General features: G+C 41.4%; 1 protein-coding gene across 4 annotated transcripts in view; it reads right to left on the minus strand.

Moving 5' to 3' along the window:
• LOC132867272 (dnaJ homolog subfamily C member 13-like) overlaps nucleotides 1-21,230 on the minus strand; it is a 152,885-nt gene that overhangs the window by 37,632 nt on the left and 94,023 nt on the right. For all 4 annotated transcript variants that reach the window (XM_060900072.1, XM_060900071.1, XM_060900074.1 and 1 more), the window contains 19 exons: nucleotides 20,633-20,736; nucleotides 20,273-20,432; nucleotides 17,559-17,621; nucleotides 13,665-13,766; nucleotides 11,847-11,951; nucleotides 9,716-9,918; nucleotides 9,462-9,546; nucleotides 8,273-8,427; nucleotides 7,586-7,631; nucleotides 7,293-7,447; nucleotides 7,003-7,204; nucleotides 5,424-5,539; nucleotides 5,146-5,224; nucleotides 3,784-3,919; nucleotides 2,700-2,884; nucleotides 2,528-2,602; nucleotides 2,207-2,326; nucleotides 1,645-2,034; nucleotides 85-198 (listed from right to left, as the gene is read on the minus strand). In XM_060900072.1, the coding sequence (XP_060756055.1) occupies nucleotides 85-198; nucleotides 1,645-2,034; nucleotides 2,207-2,326; nucleotides 2,528-2,602; nucleotides 2,700-2,884; nucleotides 3,784-3,919; nucleotides 5,146-5,224; nucleotides 5,424-5,539; nucleotides 7,003-7,204; nucleotides 7,293-7,447; nucleotides 7,586-7,631; nucleotides 8,273-8,427; nucleotides 9,462-9,546; nucleotides 9,716-9,918; nucleotides 11,847-11,951; nucleotides 13,665-13,766; nucleotides 17,559-17,621; nucleotides 20,273-20,432; nucleotides 20,633-20,736 (2,595 nt within the window). The remainder of the gene's footprint in view (nucleotides 1-84; nucleotides 199-1,644; nucleotides 2,035-2,206; nucleotides 2,327-2,527; nucleotides 2,603-2,699; nucleotides 2,885-3,783; nucleotides 3,920-5,145; nucleotides 5,225-5,423; nucleotides 5,540-7,002; nucleotides 7,205-7,292; nucleotides 7,448-7,585; nucleotides 7,632-8,272; nucleotides 8,428-9,461; nucleotides 9,547-9,715; nucleotides 9,919-11,846; nucleotides 11,952-13,664; nucleotides 13,767-17,558; nucleotides 17,622-20,272; nucleotides 20,433-20,632; nucleotides 20,737-21,230) is intronic.

Genomic DNA, 21,230 nt, shown 5'->3' on the forward strand with positions numbered 1-21,230 from the left:
AAACAAAAATGAAGAGGAGCAGGCGATTACCAAGTGAGATGTCTGAAATGCTCCATAAATCATGAAACAAACATTATCTTTTACCCTCTTTAGGTTTCCTTCTTGCTGTTCCTCAAGAAACTCGAGGAGCTCAGCTCTGGTTCCATTGTTCCAGATCAGATATGGGGTCTCAGAGTTGCAGTTAACCAACTTTAGCACCTACAATCAGCAATGACCAACATATCAGCACACGTTTAATCCATTTTTAACATACAATTGATACACATTTAGTATTTACAGGCAGAAATGCCTCAAACTGCATATTCATTAAGGCAACAAAAATGCCATTTGCTGTGAGTAAATCAGCTTGTGTGTTTCTTTCGCAGATGTTCTTATGTTTTTACACATGCAAGCCTTGAGTAAAATAGAGGCACTGTCCACATGGCAACGGATTCAGGTGAATCCGATAAAATTGTTTATCGTTTCGGCCTGGCGTCCACACGGCACCGGCGTTTTGGGTGCCCCAAAACGAAATCTTTTGAGAACGGGTTCCAGAGTGGAAAGATCTGGCAACAGCGCCGTTGCGAAGTCGTCTGGATGAGTAGAACGGATTTGTTTATGATGATGTCACAACCACATGTGCTTCACGCCGGGTAGAAGTGTAACAAACTCGATGCGAGTTGTCAACAAATCCTATAACTTGGTTCATGAAACGCGCTTACAAAATATTTTCACTGTGAATATTTATTGTGTAATGGTGCAAAGTGAGAGAATAGCCCTTAGGGCAGAGTCAATCCCGCCAGCAAAAATAGGGAAAAAAAAGGAGCGATCTCACCTCTTCAGATGTTGGTTTAAGTCCTACAATACATTCCTCAAAAAGGGCGTAGAAGAACAAATTAATCCATCAACGTGTAGCATTCAATTTATTCCGGACCATTAAAGACGCCGCCTTCCGCGTAGAATCATACGTCATCCTCGCCGCCATATTGGATGGGTCAAAGCGGAGAATAAAGATGCCTCATTCATGTGCTGCGTTTAACTGTATCAACAGGTTTGCCGTCCAAACGAGATCACATGGGATTACCTTTCACAGGTGAGACTGGAAAAATACTTTTCATTGTATTTGGTCATTATAATGTAATTTTACGAACAGATTTTTCTGACTTTGTGGCTAATATGAAGTCTCGCGCATAATAGTTTATGCGCATGCGTCCTTACTTCTTCTATTGTTCTGGTGTCTCCGAAGGGACCGTCTTACAGCGACCCTAGAGGTGTGGCATGTGTATTGCATCGTTTTCAGCAAGCGTTGCGTTGCCATATGGACCTGATATTTTACTGATCCGTTGCCCATGTGGACGCGATATTTTTTTTAATAACATCTCGTTGCCGTTGTCGTGTGGATGTAGCCAGAGTCTCTGTGTATAATAACTTCGAAATACCAAATCAGCAAAATGCACCAGTTATTGGATGTAGACAATTGACTTCACAGCAATCATTATTATTTTCATTAGATCATATCACACCAATGTATGAAACAAAGCCATGAAACTGTACAGAGCAGGACAGCACAGAAAGTGGAGAGAGAGGAAAAATATATACACATACATTACACACACACACACACAACCATCAGTCTCATTTTTGACTGATTTCTCTTGCTCTCACCTCAGCAGGTGAGCTGGTGCCTAGTTTACGAGCAACGTATGGTGTGAGCATGGCTGCCAGACTCTTCCTGACTGCGGGGTTCTCCGGAGGTGGCTCTGGCCCACCTCCATTCTGCTTTGTCGCATTCTCATCAACCTCCACTCCAGCCCCGTAGCCTCCAAGACGGCCGAGAGCCATCAGACTGAGTTTGGCCAGGCTGTTGGCCACATGCTGCTGGTTGGTTTCCTGATTGGCCTGAACTCCGCTCTCCTCCAGTGTGAAATCATAACTGAAGAGGCTGAGAAGCAGCGGCCAGAGTACACCAGCCTGATACAGACGGGTCTGGAGGAAGAAGTCCACAGAGAACGAGCTCACACACTCCACAGCCAGCGAAGCTAGACGAGGAAGAGCCTGGGGGAGGAGGAGACTTTAATAACCTTTAGGTTTATTAAGTGTGATACAGAGACATACTGATTTGGAATCAAATAACAGGATACGATGTATTGTTTCAGCCCTAACATGCATGTATGTGCATATGCGCACACTTCTTTAGTTATACAAGATAAGATGTGTGCTTACTCACCTTGCCAAAGTAAAGGATGTGACAAACATCTCTGATGATGTTTGGAAGCTCGATGATTTTCTCTCTGCACTCCTCAAACTGAGCAGCTACACTGTAGCATCTACACGTGTTGCCGCACACCTGTAAATCAACACACAACTTCACAAATCTCTGCCAACAGCATGTGAAACAATATTATGCCCAGTCACTACATTTCTTACTTGCTATATACATGGAAGGTGCTTTATGATGAACTGTATGACGACATCTTATGTCTTCAGTCCTTACTTAAAATTTCTGCACTTTAAATGAGTAAATGGACCCAAGCCCAGTGCATCATACCTGTACTGCCATGTCCTCCATTTTGCTAGAAGCTGTAAGCACAGCCACACAGCGAGACAACGCCTCAAGCAGGACCTGAAAGGAAAAGCATATCATTATGTTAACCTGGACAAGACGCACAGCTCAAGGAAACTCTTGAAAACTAATCCGATTCCAAAAATCCCTTTTTGACCTCAATGCCATTTTCTCGTCGCAGTTCCTCAGCATTGAGTGCGGAGCAATTGACCGTGTGGAAGGCGAGCTCGGACGCTGCTGGCAACAGTGGAGATGTTTTGGAGAAAAGCTGATTATCGCTGGTCTCCATGGAGATGGTTTTAATAAGCATGGGGTAGCCTGCATATTTATATGGCTCCAGTTCTGAAAAGAGACAGACGTCTCGTTTCATATTTTAAGTCAAGATCCTATGAGGAATTATTTTCTGTTCATTTCTATCACCGACCCATCCATGTAGTACATGTACGTAGGGCAAAGTATTTAGCTTTCATGCAAGCTAAGCATGTGGTGGTATAATGCAGCGATCAAGGCAAAAAGTCATTTGATTCAACTTGTCAGTACATAAATTTTTGAACATGTACAAAAGTGCTGTTATTTTAGCTGTCTACCACAGTATATTGGAGTTGAAATTAAATAGTCATGAGCTCCAAGTTAAGACTTTCCACTTAAATTTGAGGGTATTTACATCCAAATCAAGTGAATAATGTAGGTTTTACAGCCTTTATATTGCTTTATGTGCCACCTGCGTTTTCACGCTCTGTCTGATGGGTTTGTTTGAAATCTGAAAGTCTGCACTTCGAGCCCATTCATTATTTTATTTCAATTCCAATATACTGTATAGACAGCTAAAATAACTGTCAATGTCCAAATATTGATGAACAAAAACAGCCACCTCTGTCATCATGCGCGCAAAAAAAAAAAAAAAAAAAAAAAAAAAAAAGAATGCTGTCCCATTCCACGTAATTCTATAATTTAAAAATATCAGCATCACACTCTTGGCCTAAAAATCAATCAGCACAATCTAGATGGCACTGCCAAAGAAATCTAACACCAGGTAGCAAGATTGAGTCATCCATTTACTGAAAAATATTCTCTTTTGCAACAAAACATCTAAACTGAATTACATTCCATTAATTCCCAAATGTACACTCCAGGTTGACGCACAGTTGCAGACTACAATACAAGTTAAAGAAAGGGCTTGCATGAATAAAATACTGTATGCTTGTGTGTTTTGGGAATGTGTCTGGATTTTGCAGAAGCACCTTGTTTGTGTCGGTTGAAGAGGATGCTCTGGGCCTTGAGGATAAGGATGATGTTTTCAGGGTCTGGCCCATCCACGATTCTGGCAGATTTGGTGCACAGAAACTCGTATGCCTTGTTCACCTTTTCAAACATGTCCTGTATACACGCAAACTTGTGTGTTTCAGTTACTAACCCAGAAGACGTGTTTACCAGAGATGCACCGATTGACCGGCTGCCGATCGGAATCGGCCGATTTTCACGTGATCGGCCATGACCGGCGACCGGCCGGTCAAAATTAAAATATGCCGATTTTCTGCCGATCAAAACTTGTGTATCACATAGAGATGAAAGTGGAAATACTCGTAATTCGCAACTAAAAGGCTGCAGCTCCACTGGCAGCTTGAACATGCTTTCTAGTCCGATTGTGTTGCGCTTGCGCAGAACAGTGTCAGTCCTGCGCGCCTAACGAGCTCCGGTGCGCGCGCCGTTAACAACAACGAAATTCACTATATTTGGATATCCACATATAGTGAAATTATTTTTGTGCCAGATATTGGATGTGAAAAGAAGAAAACGTTTGTGGTTGTGTGAATTTCCCATTACAGGAATGTTAGCCTATTACCAAACATCTAGTTAGATTTGTACAAAGAGAGAGAGAAAAAAATGTCTTTTTGTTTGTTTTACAGCCTTGGTTGCACTTGATTCCATTGGAAATTACTCTACAAATACACACTTGACAAAGATGATAGAATGGCTATGGTATAAGTATGACTGGAAATTATTTTTGTATTTTGATACTGAATGAAGAAATGGGTTGTTCTATAAGGCACAAGTTTTCAGATCTAAACAGGCTTATGAAAGTGTGTTCCATAGCAGTAGGCAAATAATATATGAGGGGGAAGTTGGTTTTGTGCCAGATATTGGATGGGAAAAGAAAAAAATGTTTGTGTGAATTTCCTATTTCAGGAATTAATGTTAATACCAAACATGAAGAAAGATTTTACAAAGAACAATGTCTTTTTGTTTGTTTTCAACCTTTGAGGTGTTAAATTTATTACTGAAAATCTGGCAGAATGTTCTATTAAAGAAAAGATAAAAAGAAAATAGTCTGTGTGTGCTGTGAAGTGGTTTGAAAAAATGAAATCGGAATCGGCCAAAATCGGTATCGGCAGGTCACACTCCATGGAAAATCGGAATCGGCCCAAAAAATTGCAATCGGTGCATCTCTAGTGTTTACTACTACTATGGCTACCTCTACTATGAAAACAGCTCCTTTCTGATAAAATCTCTAGCAGTAGTATTTGTTAATGTAAGCATTTTTAAAAGAATCTGTAGAAAAAAAATTTTTTTCTGGAAAATGCACACATGAGGTGTGCACCTACCCTGCCCTCTGGATTTTTGTCCGGATGGTATTTTTGAGCCAAGCGGAAATATGCTTTCCTGATTTTGCTCTCCTCGTGCCTGTTAATGACAGACAAGCCAACACCCATTAAAATCAACAGTTAATCAATCAACCACTGTCTTTACCTTAATTTTAATAGCCTTCAAAAAACAACCATTTATAGTAATGCAATAAAACGGACGAGTACATACATTCCAAGTATTCACAGAATGAATGCAAAGGGAAAGGAAAAAAATGAAGTGGAATAAAAAGACTTACTGTCCTTGTCCAATGGGAAGGTTCAGCACTTCATAGGCATCATCCACGGACATGGAGGGAGGTTTTTTCTCCACTTCCTTTTTCCAGGCTTCCAAAGTGTCCTTTAATAGCTTCACCTGTGTATGTATACACACCCTTAGCACACACTGGGAATATGGCAACAATCTGATACATGAACTCTGGTATCCGATAAATCGGCCCAACACCGTAGTATGAAAAACATCCCCATACCATGATTTTTGCACCACCATGCTTCACTGTCTTCACAGTGTACCATGGCTTGAATTCAGAACCGGGAGGGTCGTCTGACGTACTGTCAACAACCACTAGACCCGAAAAGAACAATTTTACCCTCATCGGTCCACAGAATGTTAAGTCATTTCCTCTTTGGGCCAATCGATGTGTTCGTTGGCAAATTTTAGCCATTTCTGCACATACCGTTTTTCCTACAGCGGTGCTTTACAGGGGCTTCTTGCTGATAGCTTAGCTTCGAGCAAACGCCTGACCGTAACAGTACTTGGAGGTAATTTTAGATCTTTTATTTTTCTGGAGGTGATGATTGGCTGAAACTTTGACATGCTGACTATTCTTCAATCCGTTTTTAACAGTAGTTGCTTGCTTTGTTCTGCACATTTCGGGTTTTTGTTGCCATTTTAAACCATTTGAGATCATTTTAGCCGAGTATCTTATAATTTGCTGCACTTCTTTATACACTTTCCCCTCTCCATTAATTATCCTTTTTTAAGGAAGGGAAGCAAATGTTTCACACATTGTTAAAATACATTTCCCTCTGACTTGCTCAGTAAAGTGGGCCGTTCCAAATATTGTTCGGAGAAACAAAAAGTAATATGATTAAAAAGTTGACCGGCACCTATTTTTTCATAGAACAAATTAATTCTCAAATTAAACTCCACACTGATATTTTGGACATGCCTCTTTCAATGAAAGTCAATTACTCCGAACAAGCAGTGTGCAGGTCATAACAGTTGGGTCTGTTTTTCTATTCCACTACATCTACAAGTAAATTATTTGCCATGCAATAATATCGCTACCACTAATAATGGTTCATCAGGTTACTGATGTACTGTAATTGTTTCGAACAACTGTGCACGCGTGTGAATCATTTTCTTTTTTTTTTTAAAGATATTTTTTGGGCTTTTTTCACCTTTATTGGATAGGACAGTGTAGAGACAGGAGATGAGCAGGAGGGGGAGAGAGAGACAGGGAGGGATCGGGAAATGACCTCGGGTCGGAATCGAACCCGGGTCCCTGGATTTATGGTGTGGCGCCTTATCCACCTGAGCCACAACGCCCCCGAATCATTTTCAAATAGGGATCTGAGAATTCATTTGCACACTGAGCTACCAAGAAGCAGAAAATGTGGCAATAAAGTGCAATGTGTGTGAGACACCAAGTCGTGTGTGTACACAAGTCTATACTTTTTTCGAACAGTCATCGTGTTAAAGATGCATTTTGAATCACAGAATTAACATTGACACAAAGGGACAGAAAAAACCTGTAACAGTAACAATTTGGGTATGCAACCAAGAGTCGTATATGGCTTTGTGTGTTGGCTTACCGGGTCCCGTATCGGCCAGTCAGGGAAACGGTTGGAGTCACAGAGGTGACGGAGGTAGTAGATGTTGCAGAATAACTCGTATTCCAACTGAGGGAAGACAATAACAGGAATGGGGCAGTACTGATACAGAGCACGAGTGTTGCTCTGGAGCCGAGGAGTGAAATCAGCCAGGTGAGCAGCGATCTTCTCTATCATCATACGCCTGCATGTGCACAAACATACACCAAGACCGAGAACAATGAAATTTTTTTATATTACGGATGATTAGGAGCTGGTCTGTAATAATATACCTCATCTCACTGCTCCAGATTGCTTCAGGAGTGTCGAATTCTCCCAGGAAGATCTCTGAGAAGTGTTCAGCTTCATAATTCTCGAGGTAACACACCATTGCCTCGGGTAACACCGGTCCCAACACACTCCTCTGCACAATGTCCTGACCTTTAGCCTTCCACACACAAACACCGGTCAAATGTTAACTCTGTCTTCATATTTCAGACAAAATTAATATGTTGATGTTTTGGAGCTTCCTATACTACTGCTACTTCCTTTATCATGAGGCGTTAGAACCACTGAGCCGATTTACCTCTTCTGATTTGAAGGCCTGCTTCAGGTGAGTGTACTTCAGAAAACTAGAGGAAACAATTTTAAAATGTGCAAAAATCAGGAACAGTCTGTCCAAAGCTTCTCGGTTACTTTAAAAAAAAAAAAAGTCTTAGAAATTTACTTAAAGCTTAGGTCACAACCGGACATACGATTTTTTGGCCGTGCGATTTTTGACTTTTCCCAAATCGCTGCGGGTTTTTTTGTTCGTGGAGAAAGACGCACGTTGGCCGTAAATTTGTCTTGCAACCTGAAAAAAACGTAAGCGCCCATAGAGTTTGCTTGACATGACAAAGAACCTCTGCGGCCGGTCTATGGCCAGTCTACGGCTCGAAAATCAGCAAGTCACACGCGCGCCCTCCGTGCATTTCACGCGTGCCCTCCATGCGTTTTTTGCACGTAGACCGGCCGTAGGAGCACGTACGGCCGGTTGTGACCGAGGCTTAAGGCTGAGAAAAAAAAAAGCCCCTTATAAGAGCTAATCTAAAATAGTCAGATGTACAGTAGTTGTAAATCAATTTTCCAGAACAACTCATCAGATGCATCCTAATGCATACAGTAACAAAACTATGTTAGGATTCAGACTTAAATATTTCCATGTCACTTATAAATCTGTGTTCATTTGGAATATAAGCTGTTGGACAGTGGTGGGTGAATGCATGTGTAATACCGTGCCACTGGGAGCACATTAGAGCCCGTGTACATCATGATGAAAAAGAAAACACCAGTGAGGTACAGACGTGGCAGGTTGGGGTTGTCCTGCATTACCAGGTATAACAAGATGGCCACCTTCTCTACCAGGATGGGATCAAAAGTCAACAGCAGCTACACACACACACAACACAGCTAGTAAAGTTAGGCTCACAAAGGGTTCAAGAAAACACAACATTCAACCATGTTTTGTTGTGTGCTAATTTTAAAAGCTAAATAATTTTTTTTTTTAAACATCAAGTGTGCACACCATGATCACTTTGGAAAAAACTATATTCTTATTTTAGTGCAAGCATTGCTGAGGCGTAACATCAGCTGATAAGGCATGTCACCACTCGACATCTGGTGACTGTTTGAAGAAGGCGGAAGTTTATCGCCGAAACTGTCAAGGTAACATCTTAAAAAATCCTTGTCTTAAAAAACGAATTTAAAGAATAGTTTCAATAGGCAGACATAATGAACTTTTACTACATATTGCTGAGGCCTGCTGAGGGCTTACAGCAAAAAAAAAAATTAAATTAAAAAAAAAAAATCAGAAATTCCTGACTTGGACGAGACAAGTGCTGTTTTTTATGCATTATAAAAATCACAAAGCCACTGAATTCTCAAATCTGACTGAAGGTGTTGATTTTCTAAAAACAGACCTCTGACGTTAGGCTATAAATTTATATGCTCATTCTAATACAACACTGTTTCTATATTGAGGATCGAAGTATTGATGCTCCACATAAATCAAAGGTTAACACTAAAGGGGGGGGGACCAAATATGCAATTGTTGATACTGTGAAGTTTTCTGTAAGATGACTTATCTATCTTTTACGTACAGAGTATTGGCTGTCAGCACTTTATAAAAGTCATTAGGTTTTCTGCAATGGGCAAGTCTTTAGGACAGAGGAGCTTCTATAACATAACATTCGGAGAACAGGAATTAACTTCTCTCGAACGTTCCACAACATGAACTCTAACTATAAATAGAAAAATATGTAAGACATGCCATTAATAAACTTTCCATGCTGTTACAAAAACTGGCATGGTAACAGTATCTCAGGCTCATTAATCTTCATTACAGCGCATCATTATTTTTCTGATAACAGGAAGCCCCATTGCTTTTTAGTCCATGTTAAAGTAAAGTAAACTAAACTGTGTACCTGAACAATATGGGGCAGGCATGTGTTGTCACTAATTAGCCTCTTCACTTTGGGTAAAGGTCTGATAATGGCATTGTCCTGATCTCTAGAGAGAGAGAGAGAGACAGACACACACACTTATCAAAATGGTCTGAGCAGAAGCCTAACCCTGATTAAATACATTTAAGCTAAACCAAAAATGCAACAAAGGGGGAGGGGAAAAAAGTTCAAAACAAGTAAAGACCCATGTGTGTGTGCACGCACGCGCGCTTCACCTGCTAGGGAAGTAAGAGCACATGGTGATGAGCATATTGAGGATCAGTATGGCCAGGTCAGTTTCATTCATTACAGCCTGCCCACTGGCCAGTGTGCACCACTTCAGCTGTGGAATGGCCTGGAGAGGGCGCCATCCATCCATGCCCTGTGCCCAGCACCGGGTCTTCGCGGTCAGTGTGCCCGATTTCCAAAACTCCTGCATCTGAGTGAACAATCAAGTACATGCAAACATTACACTGACACCAACTTCAGTGATAAGAACCTATTAAAACATTATTTGACTCCTGTCTTTGTTTAAATTCTTAGCTTAAAATTCAGGAGTGAAAAGTTGTCGACAAAAATGGGCTCCCAAGGGTGAGGTATTTGAATCCCCACAACCATCAATGGCCAGAGGTCATGAGAGCAAAACACTCCTTGCTCTCAGAGATTGAAGGGCATCCTAAGACACTAACTAAATCATGGCCATTTGTGAGCCATAAGGAAGAGGGCAGATAGCATTTTCCTTTGAGTATCTTAGGCTGCCCTGTGATATGGAGCACTTGTATGTGATGTCACAGCCGATCCAGATTGCAACAGACGCCATCTTGTCGGTCAAACGCCATACTTCTACTTCTGGTTCTACTTCTACTTTTTCTTCTGGAAAACCCTACTATATACAAATCTACTACAACGGCTGCAGCTACAACCTCTCCCTACCTGTGCACGTTTATGTTTTTTTGTGTGTATTTTTGCGTGTTGTTCGTCTGTACCGGACTTCAATATCCACTACAACCGTATGGACTTACTGGACATTGGTTTCCAGCAGAAAATGACGGTTTGTAGCGATTTCCATCGCATGCACAACATTCCGGACGAGATAGTGAGACCAGCAGGGTCTCTGTGGATTGTTATTGGAAGCAAAGTGAAGGAGGCGGCATCGGGAGCGGAAGCAAAAGCGAGGCTGCAGAGCTGGCCTGTTGACTAAGCTCAGAAAACAGCCACTCAAATCTCCACTGCTAAGCCTCTATCTCTCCAACGCCAGATCCATGGTAAACAAAACGGACGATTTGGAATTACAGCTGGAATTACCTTATTCTATTCTATAATCGGCTGGTCAGTGCTATACTCAATACTTAAGTGACTTACCCGTCCAATGAGGATTGTTATTTTCTTGTTTACAAGATGCCACATCTGAGTCGCTGACAAATCCTGAATTTCTGTAAAGATAACTGTCCAGAGATTTATAAGCACGCAGTGCTTCACCACTGAACAGCGAGGGAAAGTTGATGAGGTAATTATACACATCTGGGTATTCCGCTGGCAGTTCAAAATCCACTGACACGGTTGTGAAAACTACGTCCGGTAAGCCATAAGGGTCACTAATCTGTAGATCGTTTATTTTAGACATATATCTAGTTATCTGTTCATTAGAAAAATGAGCCGTGTAGTCCGTCGGTTGAAATTGATCCATTCTGTACACAAATGCAGCAGTGTTTTTTACCGACAAGATGGCGGCTGTGTACTTTCCGGTCACGTGACTGCAAGATCTCTATACAAGAAGCATTTTTGTCTTGGCCTTCACCCTCCCTGGTTGGTAGCTGTCATATGATGGAGAGCTGGCTGATGGATGGAAATTGCAATGGGGCGCTCAAAAGATGATTATAAAAGTTTGAGACTTTACTGTGAAAGAGATGCTGCCTATTTTACATTATAAAACAATTAAATCATCTTACTCACAAAACACTGGACAGGTTTAATTGTGAATTTGACCCAAGTGTGACGACCTAAGCCTGTATGTTCAAGTTAAATAGCCTATTGTACAGATTACCACCATAGAGAAAACATTACAAAAGGATACATTGGCATGCAAACAGAATAGCAAACAGCTTCTTTCCAGAAGCTGTGAGACTGCTGGAGCACACAGTCATGCTATACACTTTATACAAAATCATAGGCCTTATTAAGGCTTGTGCTCAAATTTTTTTCTTTAACAAGTTTACATAATGGTGCATTGAAAGGGCTCAAGACAGGTACCGTATACTCTATGTAAATAAACTACACAATTGTTTACGACTACTAAATTTACTAACGTATTCAAAAGCTTACACACTTACCCACATAATATACCACATTTTCCTGAATGGAATTTACCTCCTCAAAACTAAAAGGTCCTCTCCTTTCCTTATCAGCATTCCCAAAGTACCACTCCTTCTCACTCTCTCTCTTCATGTTTGGAGCTGCTTCCAATACGTTACTCTAATGCATGCACACACACACACACACACACACACACACACAATAAATGTCGTGGCAACACTGGGCTTTCAATTATTTCTTTTAACTGTTCTTTTTCTGTAGTAGAATTATTATACAACATGCATCTTAAATAGAAAAAAAAATAATTTGGTGCACAAGTTTTAATTTACTTTGGGTTTTATAAAGTCAACACATTGTCATAATTATACATACAGGGTCAAAAATTTACACACAGTCCTCCGGGTGCACTGATTTCCCCCACAGTTCAAAGACATGCAGTTAGGTTAACATGGGACGGCCTTGGGCTGAAGCGCCCAAGAGTGGCGGTGCACATGTACGCAGCGGCTTTGCCCTCCTATGATGAACTAAATTTCGTTGTACATTTGTGCAGTGACAATAAAGGCATTCTTCTTCAACAGATTAATTCAGCAGTGCTCAAAGTTCCAAAATGTCTTTTAACTTGCCAAGGCTTCTTAAAGTCCTGTTAGTGATGATTGACTACAGCTGGTAGCTTCTCTGTACCGACATAAAAAGGGTTTGTTTGACAGCACTCATTCAATTGACCAAATCACAGTAAAATTGCAAAGTCCAAGGAGCTCAGTGCAGATCTGAGAAAGAGGATCATAGATTTATATGACTCAGGAATGTCGAAATAACTACAGATTCCAAGATCATCAGTTCAAACAACTATGCAAGTACAAGTTATTGGAAGGTGAAGCCACTTTGCTGGAAGATCCAAACGGTCACCTTTGCTGAGAGGAAATATAGCTTTGGATCATGAACAACCCAGGAACCACCTAAGGCACAGGTCAGCCATGAACTGGAAGGTGGCGAGTTTTACATCACCATGGACTGAGGCGCTGCCATCTCAGAAAGAAGCCCTACTCCAAAATCGAAACATTCAAGGTCGATTAAACTTTGCAGCTGATCAAACGGACAAAGAAAAAGCCTTCTTGAGGAAAGCTTTATGGTCAGGTGAGACAAAGACAGTTGTTTGGCCACAATGACCAGAAGTAAAGGGGAAGACAGTAACAACTTAAGCATGGTGGTGGTGGTGGCATAATTCTCTGGGGCCATTTTGCTGCCATTGGAACTGGTGCATTGTACAAAGTGAATGGAATCATGCAGGAAGGAAGGACCACCTCAATTTTTCAGCATAACCTCAAACCATCAGAATTTGTCTTTACACACTGGGTGTTCCAACAGGACAATGACCCCAAATACGCATCAAAGCTGGTTGTGGAGGATAAAGCAGGCTAACATTAAGCTTAAAACCAGTCCTGACCTCAACCCTATCGAAAATGTATGGACTGTGCTTAAAAGTCGGGTCTATGCCAGGAAACACACAAATTTAATAGAACTCTACCAATTCTGCCAAGAAGAGTGGGTCACGTATCCAGCCAGAAGCTTACTGACCGTGACCAAGAGAGTTTGGTCAAGGTGAATTTTGTTAAAAGGACATAAAATATTAAGTGTGCTGTACATACATTTCTGACCCTGTGTTGATTTCAGAAAACTCAAAATAAATGAAAAAATTTTTTCTATTAAAAGATGCATAGTTTACAATCATTCAGCCACAAAAAGAAAACCGAATGTCATAGCAATATTAGACTTTCATGTCCATGATAACATTTGTGTCAGTGCATGTATAATTTTGACCACATACATGTATAAAGCCATCAAACACAGAGCCACATAGTCAAATATACACACCTGTAGTGGAACAGTAGCTCGGCTGGTATGGAGGTGGGCTAAGGTCAGCAAGTCTACGAGAATGCGCACACCATTCGAGTCCATTATGTCCTTGACATTTTTCTGTAAAATAGCAGCCCAAAAAAAAAAAGTTAATTGGCAGTTAGAATAGGTATTACTTTACTGATCTTTGTAAAACTCACAATGCATATTCATTACCTATTGTCATGAATAGGATATTAAGGACTATTTCCTATTAAATAATTAAACAGAGCTGTTACAAAATATGACAAAGCTAAGAAATTAATGCCTATACACACACACTTCATTTTTTAGTTATTTAATTCAAAATATTCATTATACGAAAAGAAACATTAAGACTTTTTTTTAAATTTTGATTATAGCTCATGAAAATCAGAAATCCAGCATCTCAAAATATTAGACTTTCATTTCGAGTTTGAGTAAAACACTATAAATACTGTATCTCTCGGTCTAGTTCAGTACACACCCAAAATCACGGGGAAGACTGCTGACTTGACAGTTGTTCAAAAGACCATCACCGACACCCTCCACAAGGAGGATAAGCTACAGAAGGCAAGTTTTGCATTTCACTTGAAACATTTCGCATTTCATCTGAAGGTCCAGTGTGAAGTTTCAAACACCTTGGATTCTGTGCCTCTTCACTCTTCCTCCAGACTCTAGGACCCAAATTAAATGCAAAAGTTACTTTCATCTGAAAAGAGGACTTTGGACCACTGAGCATCAGTCCAGTTCTTTCTCTCCTTAGCCCAAGTAAGACGCTTCTGATGTCTCTGGTTCAGGAGTGGCTTGATATTAGGAATGTGACAGTTGTAGGTCCTTTCCCGAAGACGTCTGTGTGGCTCTTGATGCGCCGACACCAACCTCAGTCCACTCCTTGTGACGCTCTCCCAAGTTCTTGAATCAACTTGTCTTGACAATCCACTCAAGGCTACAGTCATCCTTGTTGCTTGTGCACCTTTTCCAGCCAGCCTTTTCAGCAGTGACAGTCTGTAGCTTACCCTCCTTGTGGAGGGTGTCGATGATCATCTTCCAGACAACTGTCAAGTCAGCAGTCTTCCCCATGATTTTGGGTGTGTGTACTGAACTAGACCAAGAGATGCACAGTATTTATACTATTTTACTCAACCTCGAAATGAAACTTTCTAAGACTGAGATACTGGTTTTCATGAGCTACAAGTCATAACCATCAATTTAAAAAAAAAAAAAAAGGATTGAAATATTTAACTTTGTGTAATTAATAAAGATATGAAAGTTTACCTTTTTGAATTAAAGAAAAATTAACTCAATATTCAAAATTTTTTTTTAGATGCACTTGTATGCATGTGCCCGTGTGTATATATTTCGCCATTTCCTCATGGCAGCAGACTGCACATCAGTAGATGACACTTTCCAAGCAGTTCTGTCCCTGCATTCGGAATTTGAGTTCCAGCGGGGATGATGTCACACCATCAGTGACTGGGCAGTGACTGGGTAGAATGCGGCTTCTCGTCCCTGCTACCATTCCTTCTACGCGCACTTTTGAGTGTCCTTTGTTGTTCCTTTTGGTGTGGCCAAACCGTTTCAAGGTTTTTGCATCGAATGTGAATTTCCATTGGTACGAGGTTTGTTAGTTTTCTGAGGTCATTAATGCTCTTGTGGTCTGTTAGTTTGAAGCCGTCATAAGATGCATAGCATGATTTTGGAATACTTCCATGTTTTATTAAGGAATTTGTCTGTGCAATCCAGTCTGTGTCATATAGTACCACAGTTAGTATATAGGTGTTAAAAATCTTTGTTTTAACTTGTTCATATGCATGTGTATTGATTTCAAGATATGCTTTAATTTTTTTTATATATAGAAGGAGAATGCAGCCCATCCTTTTGATACATCCTGAGGTATACAAAGTTCTGAACACACAAAATTTATATAATCAATTATTTTCCAGATCTCTCTCTCTCTCTCTCTCTCTCTCCCCATTGTGCACGCGCGCTCACCTTGTTTAGCCCCATTTAGTCATGTTTGCTATTTAAGTTGCGGTTTTTGCCTGTGCCTTTGTTGTCACGAATTTTTACCACGTTTTGCCAAGTGGTAACGGCAGTCCCACTGTGTACACACCCACTTGTACTTCTCATCTTTGCGGGGACACTTACTGACATCATGCATTCCCGATCCCCTTACCCTAACCCTTGATCAGCCAAAATGTGTTTACTCCCCCCCCAAAAAAAGGAATCTGATCAACATGTTGCAAGTACATACACACCCCTTCCACTTTAGTAGGAATACCTGTACATCTGCTCATTTGTGCAGTTCTCCACACTGCCACATTATTGGCTGAAGCACAATGCATAACAGACATAAGGTCAAGAGCTTCAGTTAGATTTCTTATCAAAATTCAGCATGGGAAAGAAGTGTGATCTCTGTGACTTTAACCATGGCATAATTGGTGGTGCCAGATGAGCTGGTTTGAATATTTGAGAAATTTCTAATCTCCTGCAAATTTCACACACATCAGTCTCCAGAATTTATACAGTATGGTGCAAAAAACAAAAAAAAGATCCTGTGTGGGGTGGGTGTACAGGCTGAAATATCTTGTTGGAGATCAGAGGACTACTCCGAGCTGACAGGAAGTCTATAGTAATTCAAATCAGCACTTCACAACTGTGGTGAGCCAAAAAGCATCTCGGCATACACATCAAACCTTGATTTGGATGGGCTACAAGAGCAGAATACCACATCAGGTTCCATATCTGTCGGCCAAGAACAGGAATCTGAGGCCATCATGAGTACAAGCTCACCCAAAGGGGACAGATGAAGACTGGATTTTTTCTTCTTCTAATTTTCAACTGTCCAGTTTGGGTGAGCTTGTGCACATGATAGCCTCAGATTCCTGTTCTTGGCTGACAGGCATGGAAAACCTGGTCCTCTGCTGTTGTAGCCCATCCATCTCAAAGCTCGATGTTTTGTGCATGCTGAGACGCTCACCATATTTGTACGGAGTGACAGTTACTATATCCTTCCTGGCAGCTCAAACCAACGTGGCCATTTTCCTCTGACTGCTCTCATCAAGAAGGCCAAAATGATTGGTTGACTGGATAACTGCATGTATGAGCAGGTATACAAGTGCTCCTTTTAAAGTGGTTAGTGTGTTAACACTCCATTTTTTTTGTTGTTTATAACAGACTCTATTTAAGGAACATCTGACCTGTTGGTAATTAGATGGATCCCCTGCTTCCTCCAGTCAGTAATTTTTTTTTTTTTTTTATGACAAGTCCTATTTTTGTAATGTCCACAAGGGCATGCTTTTTTTTTTTTAAATACAGATCATAATATTACAAGGCAATCAAGTATTGGAAGTAATCCCAGACCTAAATTATATCAACAATATATTCCCAGGGGCGGCATGGTGTAGTGGTTAGTGCTGTCACCTCACAGCAAGAAGGTCCGGGTTCGAGCCCCGTGACCGGCGAGGGCCTTTCTGTGCGGAGTTTGCATGTTCTCCCCGTGTCCGCGTGGGTTTCCTCCGGGTGCTCCGGTTTCCCCCACAGTCCAAAGACATGCAGGTTAGGTTAACTGGTGACTCTAAATTGACCGTAGGTGTGCATGTGAGTGTGAATGGTTGTCTGTGTCTATGTGTCAGCCCTGTGATGACCTGGCGACTTGTCCAGGGTGTACCCCGCCTTTCGCCCGTAGTCAGCTGGGATAGGCTCCAGCTTACCTGCGACCCTGTAGAACAGGATAAAGCGGCTACAGATAATGGATGGATGGATGGAATATATTCCCAGAATTTACACTGATGAGCATTTCTAAAAAACAGGCCCAAGCCTATGGGAAAGCCATATAATTTTTTTTTGGGGGGGTGGGGGGGGTGAGTGCAGGTTTGCAATAGGACTAACCTTGTTCAGAATGAGCTTGTTGAGGAAGAGAATAAGCCTGTCTCTCTCTAGTTTATCAGTACACTGCAGAAAAGTAAGGCAAAACAACATTTAAAACAATTGGCTTTTTAAAAGACATTTAAATACACATCAAAAATATCAACGGCCAATACTAAAAGTAACAGCTTGAATTAGAGCACCCTACTCCCATGATAAAATTGGCTTCTATCGATTTCCCTTAACATTTAATATTCATGTACATACACAAAACAAAAGGAATGTTAAACACTAAAAACAAAGGGAATGGCAGCAGGGGCATGGTCACATGTCAGCTGTAGAAGGAAAGGAGGCGCGTTGAACCAGCAGTTAATGTGGGATGATTCTCACCTGTGTGTTATTACCACCAGTCTATTTTTTATTTTTTTTTTTTGTGTGCGCGTGTGTGTGTACACTTTCAGGATCTGCCATAATCAGAGAGAGTGGCATAGCTGTCACAGCCTGTGACACACACGTGTGGAGCATAACCTTGGACTTTGAACTTGGAAAAAGGTGAAAGCAGTGAGCTAATGATGGCCTCTTTTCAGATGTTTTGTTGGTGTTGAGTTTTTGAAAGTGCACTTAAAAGCATGGTGAAAAACATGATGCTGCGTCAAAAGCTGCCCATCTCTCAAGTCCTCCTTCCAACAGACACACACCCCGGGGTTCTCCAGTGGTGCCGAAACCCAGGAGGAAGTACCACATGCCGTTGTAGAAAGTTCATTAAGTAACTCCTCAGCCCCCACCAGATGCAACATCAGGCCCTCCTTGACCTGTGCTGTGAACAGCTTCAATTTGAGGTAATCTCTCAGGAGCAAGCTGGGAACCAATGGGTGCTCCAGATGATGCTGAAATTAACCATGCCTCCAGTTGCAGCACCCAATGGTCATGAAGATGTCCTCCATGGATGATCCAGGGGCCTTCTTGGAGCCCTTCAAGTGCACAACAACTGCAAGGGGCCAGCCAGAAGAAGAGCGGGCTTTATGCCTCCTCCCCTTACTGGTGCTGTAGTGGGTTGGCTGGACCCCAAAGAAACAACCCCAGATCCTGGAACTTGGAGTTCAGCTGACCATTTGTCTCCACACAGCAGCTCAAGGGCTCCTGTCAGCAGTGGATGCTCACTGAAGACTGGGACACCAAGGGAATTCTTGACCTGGTGGTGCTAGAGCAGTTCATAGCATGCCACTGACTGGCATCCCTGGATGAAGCCATCAATCCCCCCCAAACCTGGTTTTCCACCCCATGTTTCCTCCCCCTCCTTCTCTTACGTCTACCCCAGCTCCCTCTCTCTCTCTCTCCCTCCCCACACAGGTAGAACCTTCTATACTCCAGAAGTGTGCGCGCAGGGATGTTCACAAGTACTGTGTCTGCTGGTTTCAGTCATGATTAAATTCCATGAGCAAAAGCATAGAGTACAGATGGCAGTTAGTTCTTCCCCTCACCCATCCATTCATTTTTGGGACAAACTAGCCAGGGTTTTGGGCAATAGTACAAGAAATGCTTGTGGATGGCAATACTCCAGGAGTGAGGCACAGTGTGAAATGTGTGCAGTGCTGGTTGGAGTGGTCGACAGTGACTGTCCAGGGCACAACTTTGTCATGAACTCTTCACATATTATGCAAATGATTAGGGATTAAATCAATTCGCACCAGTGTTTTCCATCCAAAAATGGATGGGCTGGTCGAATAGTTCAATCAAACCCTTAAAAAATATGATTTGGAAGTTCACAGGGACACTCAGAATTGGGATAAGTGCCTTGAATTTTGAACCTGAATACCTTAAGTCACCTAAGACAGGAGAATGTGTCAGGCCAAAGAATGACAATCCCAACTGTATGACAGGGGAACTCTGCTACAGGAATTTGAACCTAGAGATAAGGTAATTGTTTAACCACACAGGTCAGGCTATAAATTACTTGAGAAGTGGCAAGAACCCAGCTCTCCGGCCTGAGTCAGGCAGTAGGGAGTATATGTGGTAGAGGGGGCATGGTTGAACAGCTGCAGAAAGAGAGGAGTTGGGTTGAACTGGCAGGTAACGCATAATTATTCTCTCATTTGTCTTACTACCAAATCATCTTATGTTTTGTGCCTTCAGTAACTGCCATAACCAGACAGAGGCGCAGCCGGTGGTGCATGCAGCACACATCGGCAGAGTGTGAACTTCAACCTTGAATTTGAACGAGACGAAAACTGCAAGCTGCTGATAGCTCTTTTTCTGTTGACTTGCCCTTTTTGGTTGAGTTTTTTAAAGCTCATTGAAAAGCACAGTGAAAGCAAATGTGAGCACGGAGCTCTGCTGAAATTCTCCCTGCCTCCAGAGTCTTCCTTCGCACCCATATATACACACAGAATGCAAACTGTAAACTAAAATGATGCACAAAAAAATGGGAATTTTAACTGTTTACTAAAAGCAGGGGAATGTAATCCGTATACTAAAATGGTCAACTAAAAACACTTTAAAAAAAAAAAAACACACTAAAAACAAAAAGTGAATGTAATCTATGCACTGAAAACAAAATGTACACTAAAAATAAAGTGAAACACAAACTATCATTAAAATTTCATACTAAAAGAAAAGGAATGTAAACTGTACAATAAAACTAGACACCAAGAGAAAGAGAATGTAAACTGTACACTAAAATTTTATATTAAAACAGGGACTATAAACTTATTAGACAAGCTTAGAATAAGAAAACTAACCCTATCCAACATGCCCACAATGTATTTGGTGTCGGTGAAATGGCCGATTTCCTCACAGCACTTGCCGTATACGATCGTCAAAGCCTGCAGGCACAAACACTTCATTGCCACCTTGGGCGTTAAGAGGAAACGGTGATAGAGTTCATTAAAGAACTCATACCTGCAAAGGAAATTAAGGTAAAGAAGAGAGAAACATGATGGAAATTCCAAAGTGGAGAGAGAAGAAACCAAAAGTAATTATTAACTGAACCACTTACAGTATATACATGAGAGGAACTGAAACTACTGAGCGATTTCTGAGCACCAAAATAATAACAGCCAGATCTAAAGTGCATATATAGTGCTTTGTATGATATTTACGATCTCTTGATTGCTCCAGACTCCTCATTCTCATCCTCCTCCAGCAGCAGACGTAGATAATAATCCCCAATTTTGATTTCATCAGAAAGGCACTCGTACTTCACCTACACACAGAAACACAAACACTGACCAGATATTCTGAACAGAAGTGCTATTCCATCCACTGCAAATGAAACCAACAAAAAAGGGATAAGAAGTTTTGCTTGTTTCCTAAATATATGGGTAAAAATCTAGAATGCCAAGTTTATAACGCTGAGAAGAGACTGTATTTGTGGAACAGTGAACACATGCCTCTTTTCCACTGTAGAGCTGTACAGTTCTGAGCAATGAGATATCAAGTTTCCCCCCATAGGGCCTTGCACAAGTTTTCACCCCCTTTGCTTGGGCAGTTTGGACTGCTTCAGTTTGCAGGAGCATACGATTTTGACAGTATGCTTAGAGTTATCGAAGGTGAACCTCTGCCAGTCTGAAGTCTCTTGAAGACCAACAGGTTTTCTTCCAGGATTGCCCCGTGGTTAGCTCCATCTATAATGCTCTCAACCCTGACTACTTTTTAAAAATATCCAACAGACAACAGTACCAAGCTCATGTCTGGAGA

The sequence above is a fragment of the Neoarius graeffei genome, chromosome 19 (assembly GCF_027579695.1).
Source record: "Neoarius graeffei isolate fNeoGra1 chromosome 19, fNeoGra1.pri, whole genome shotgun sequence".
NCBI classification, from domain to species: Eukaryota; Metazoa; Chordata; class Actinopteri; order Siluriformes; family Ariidae; genus Neoarius; species Neoarius graeffei.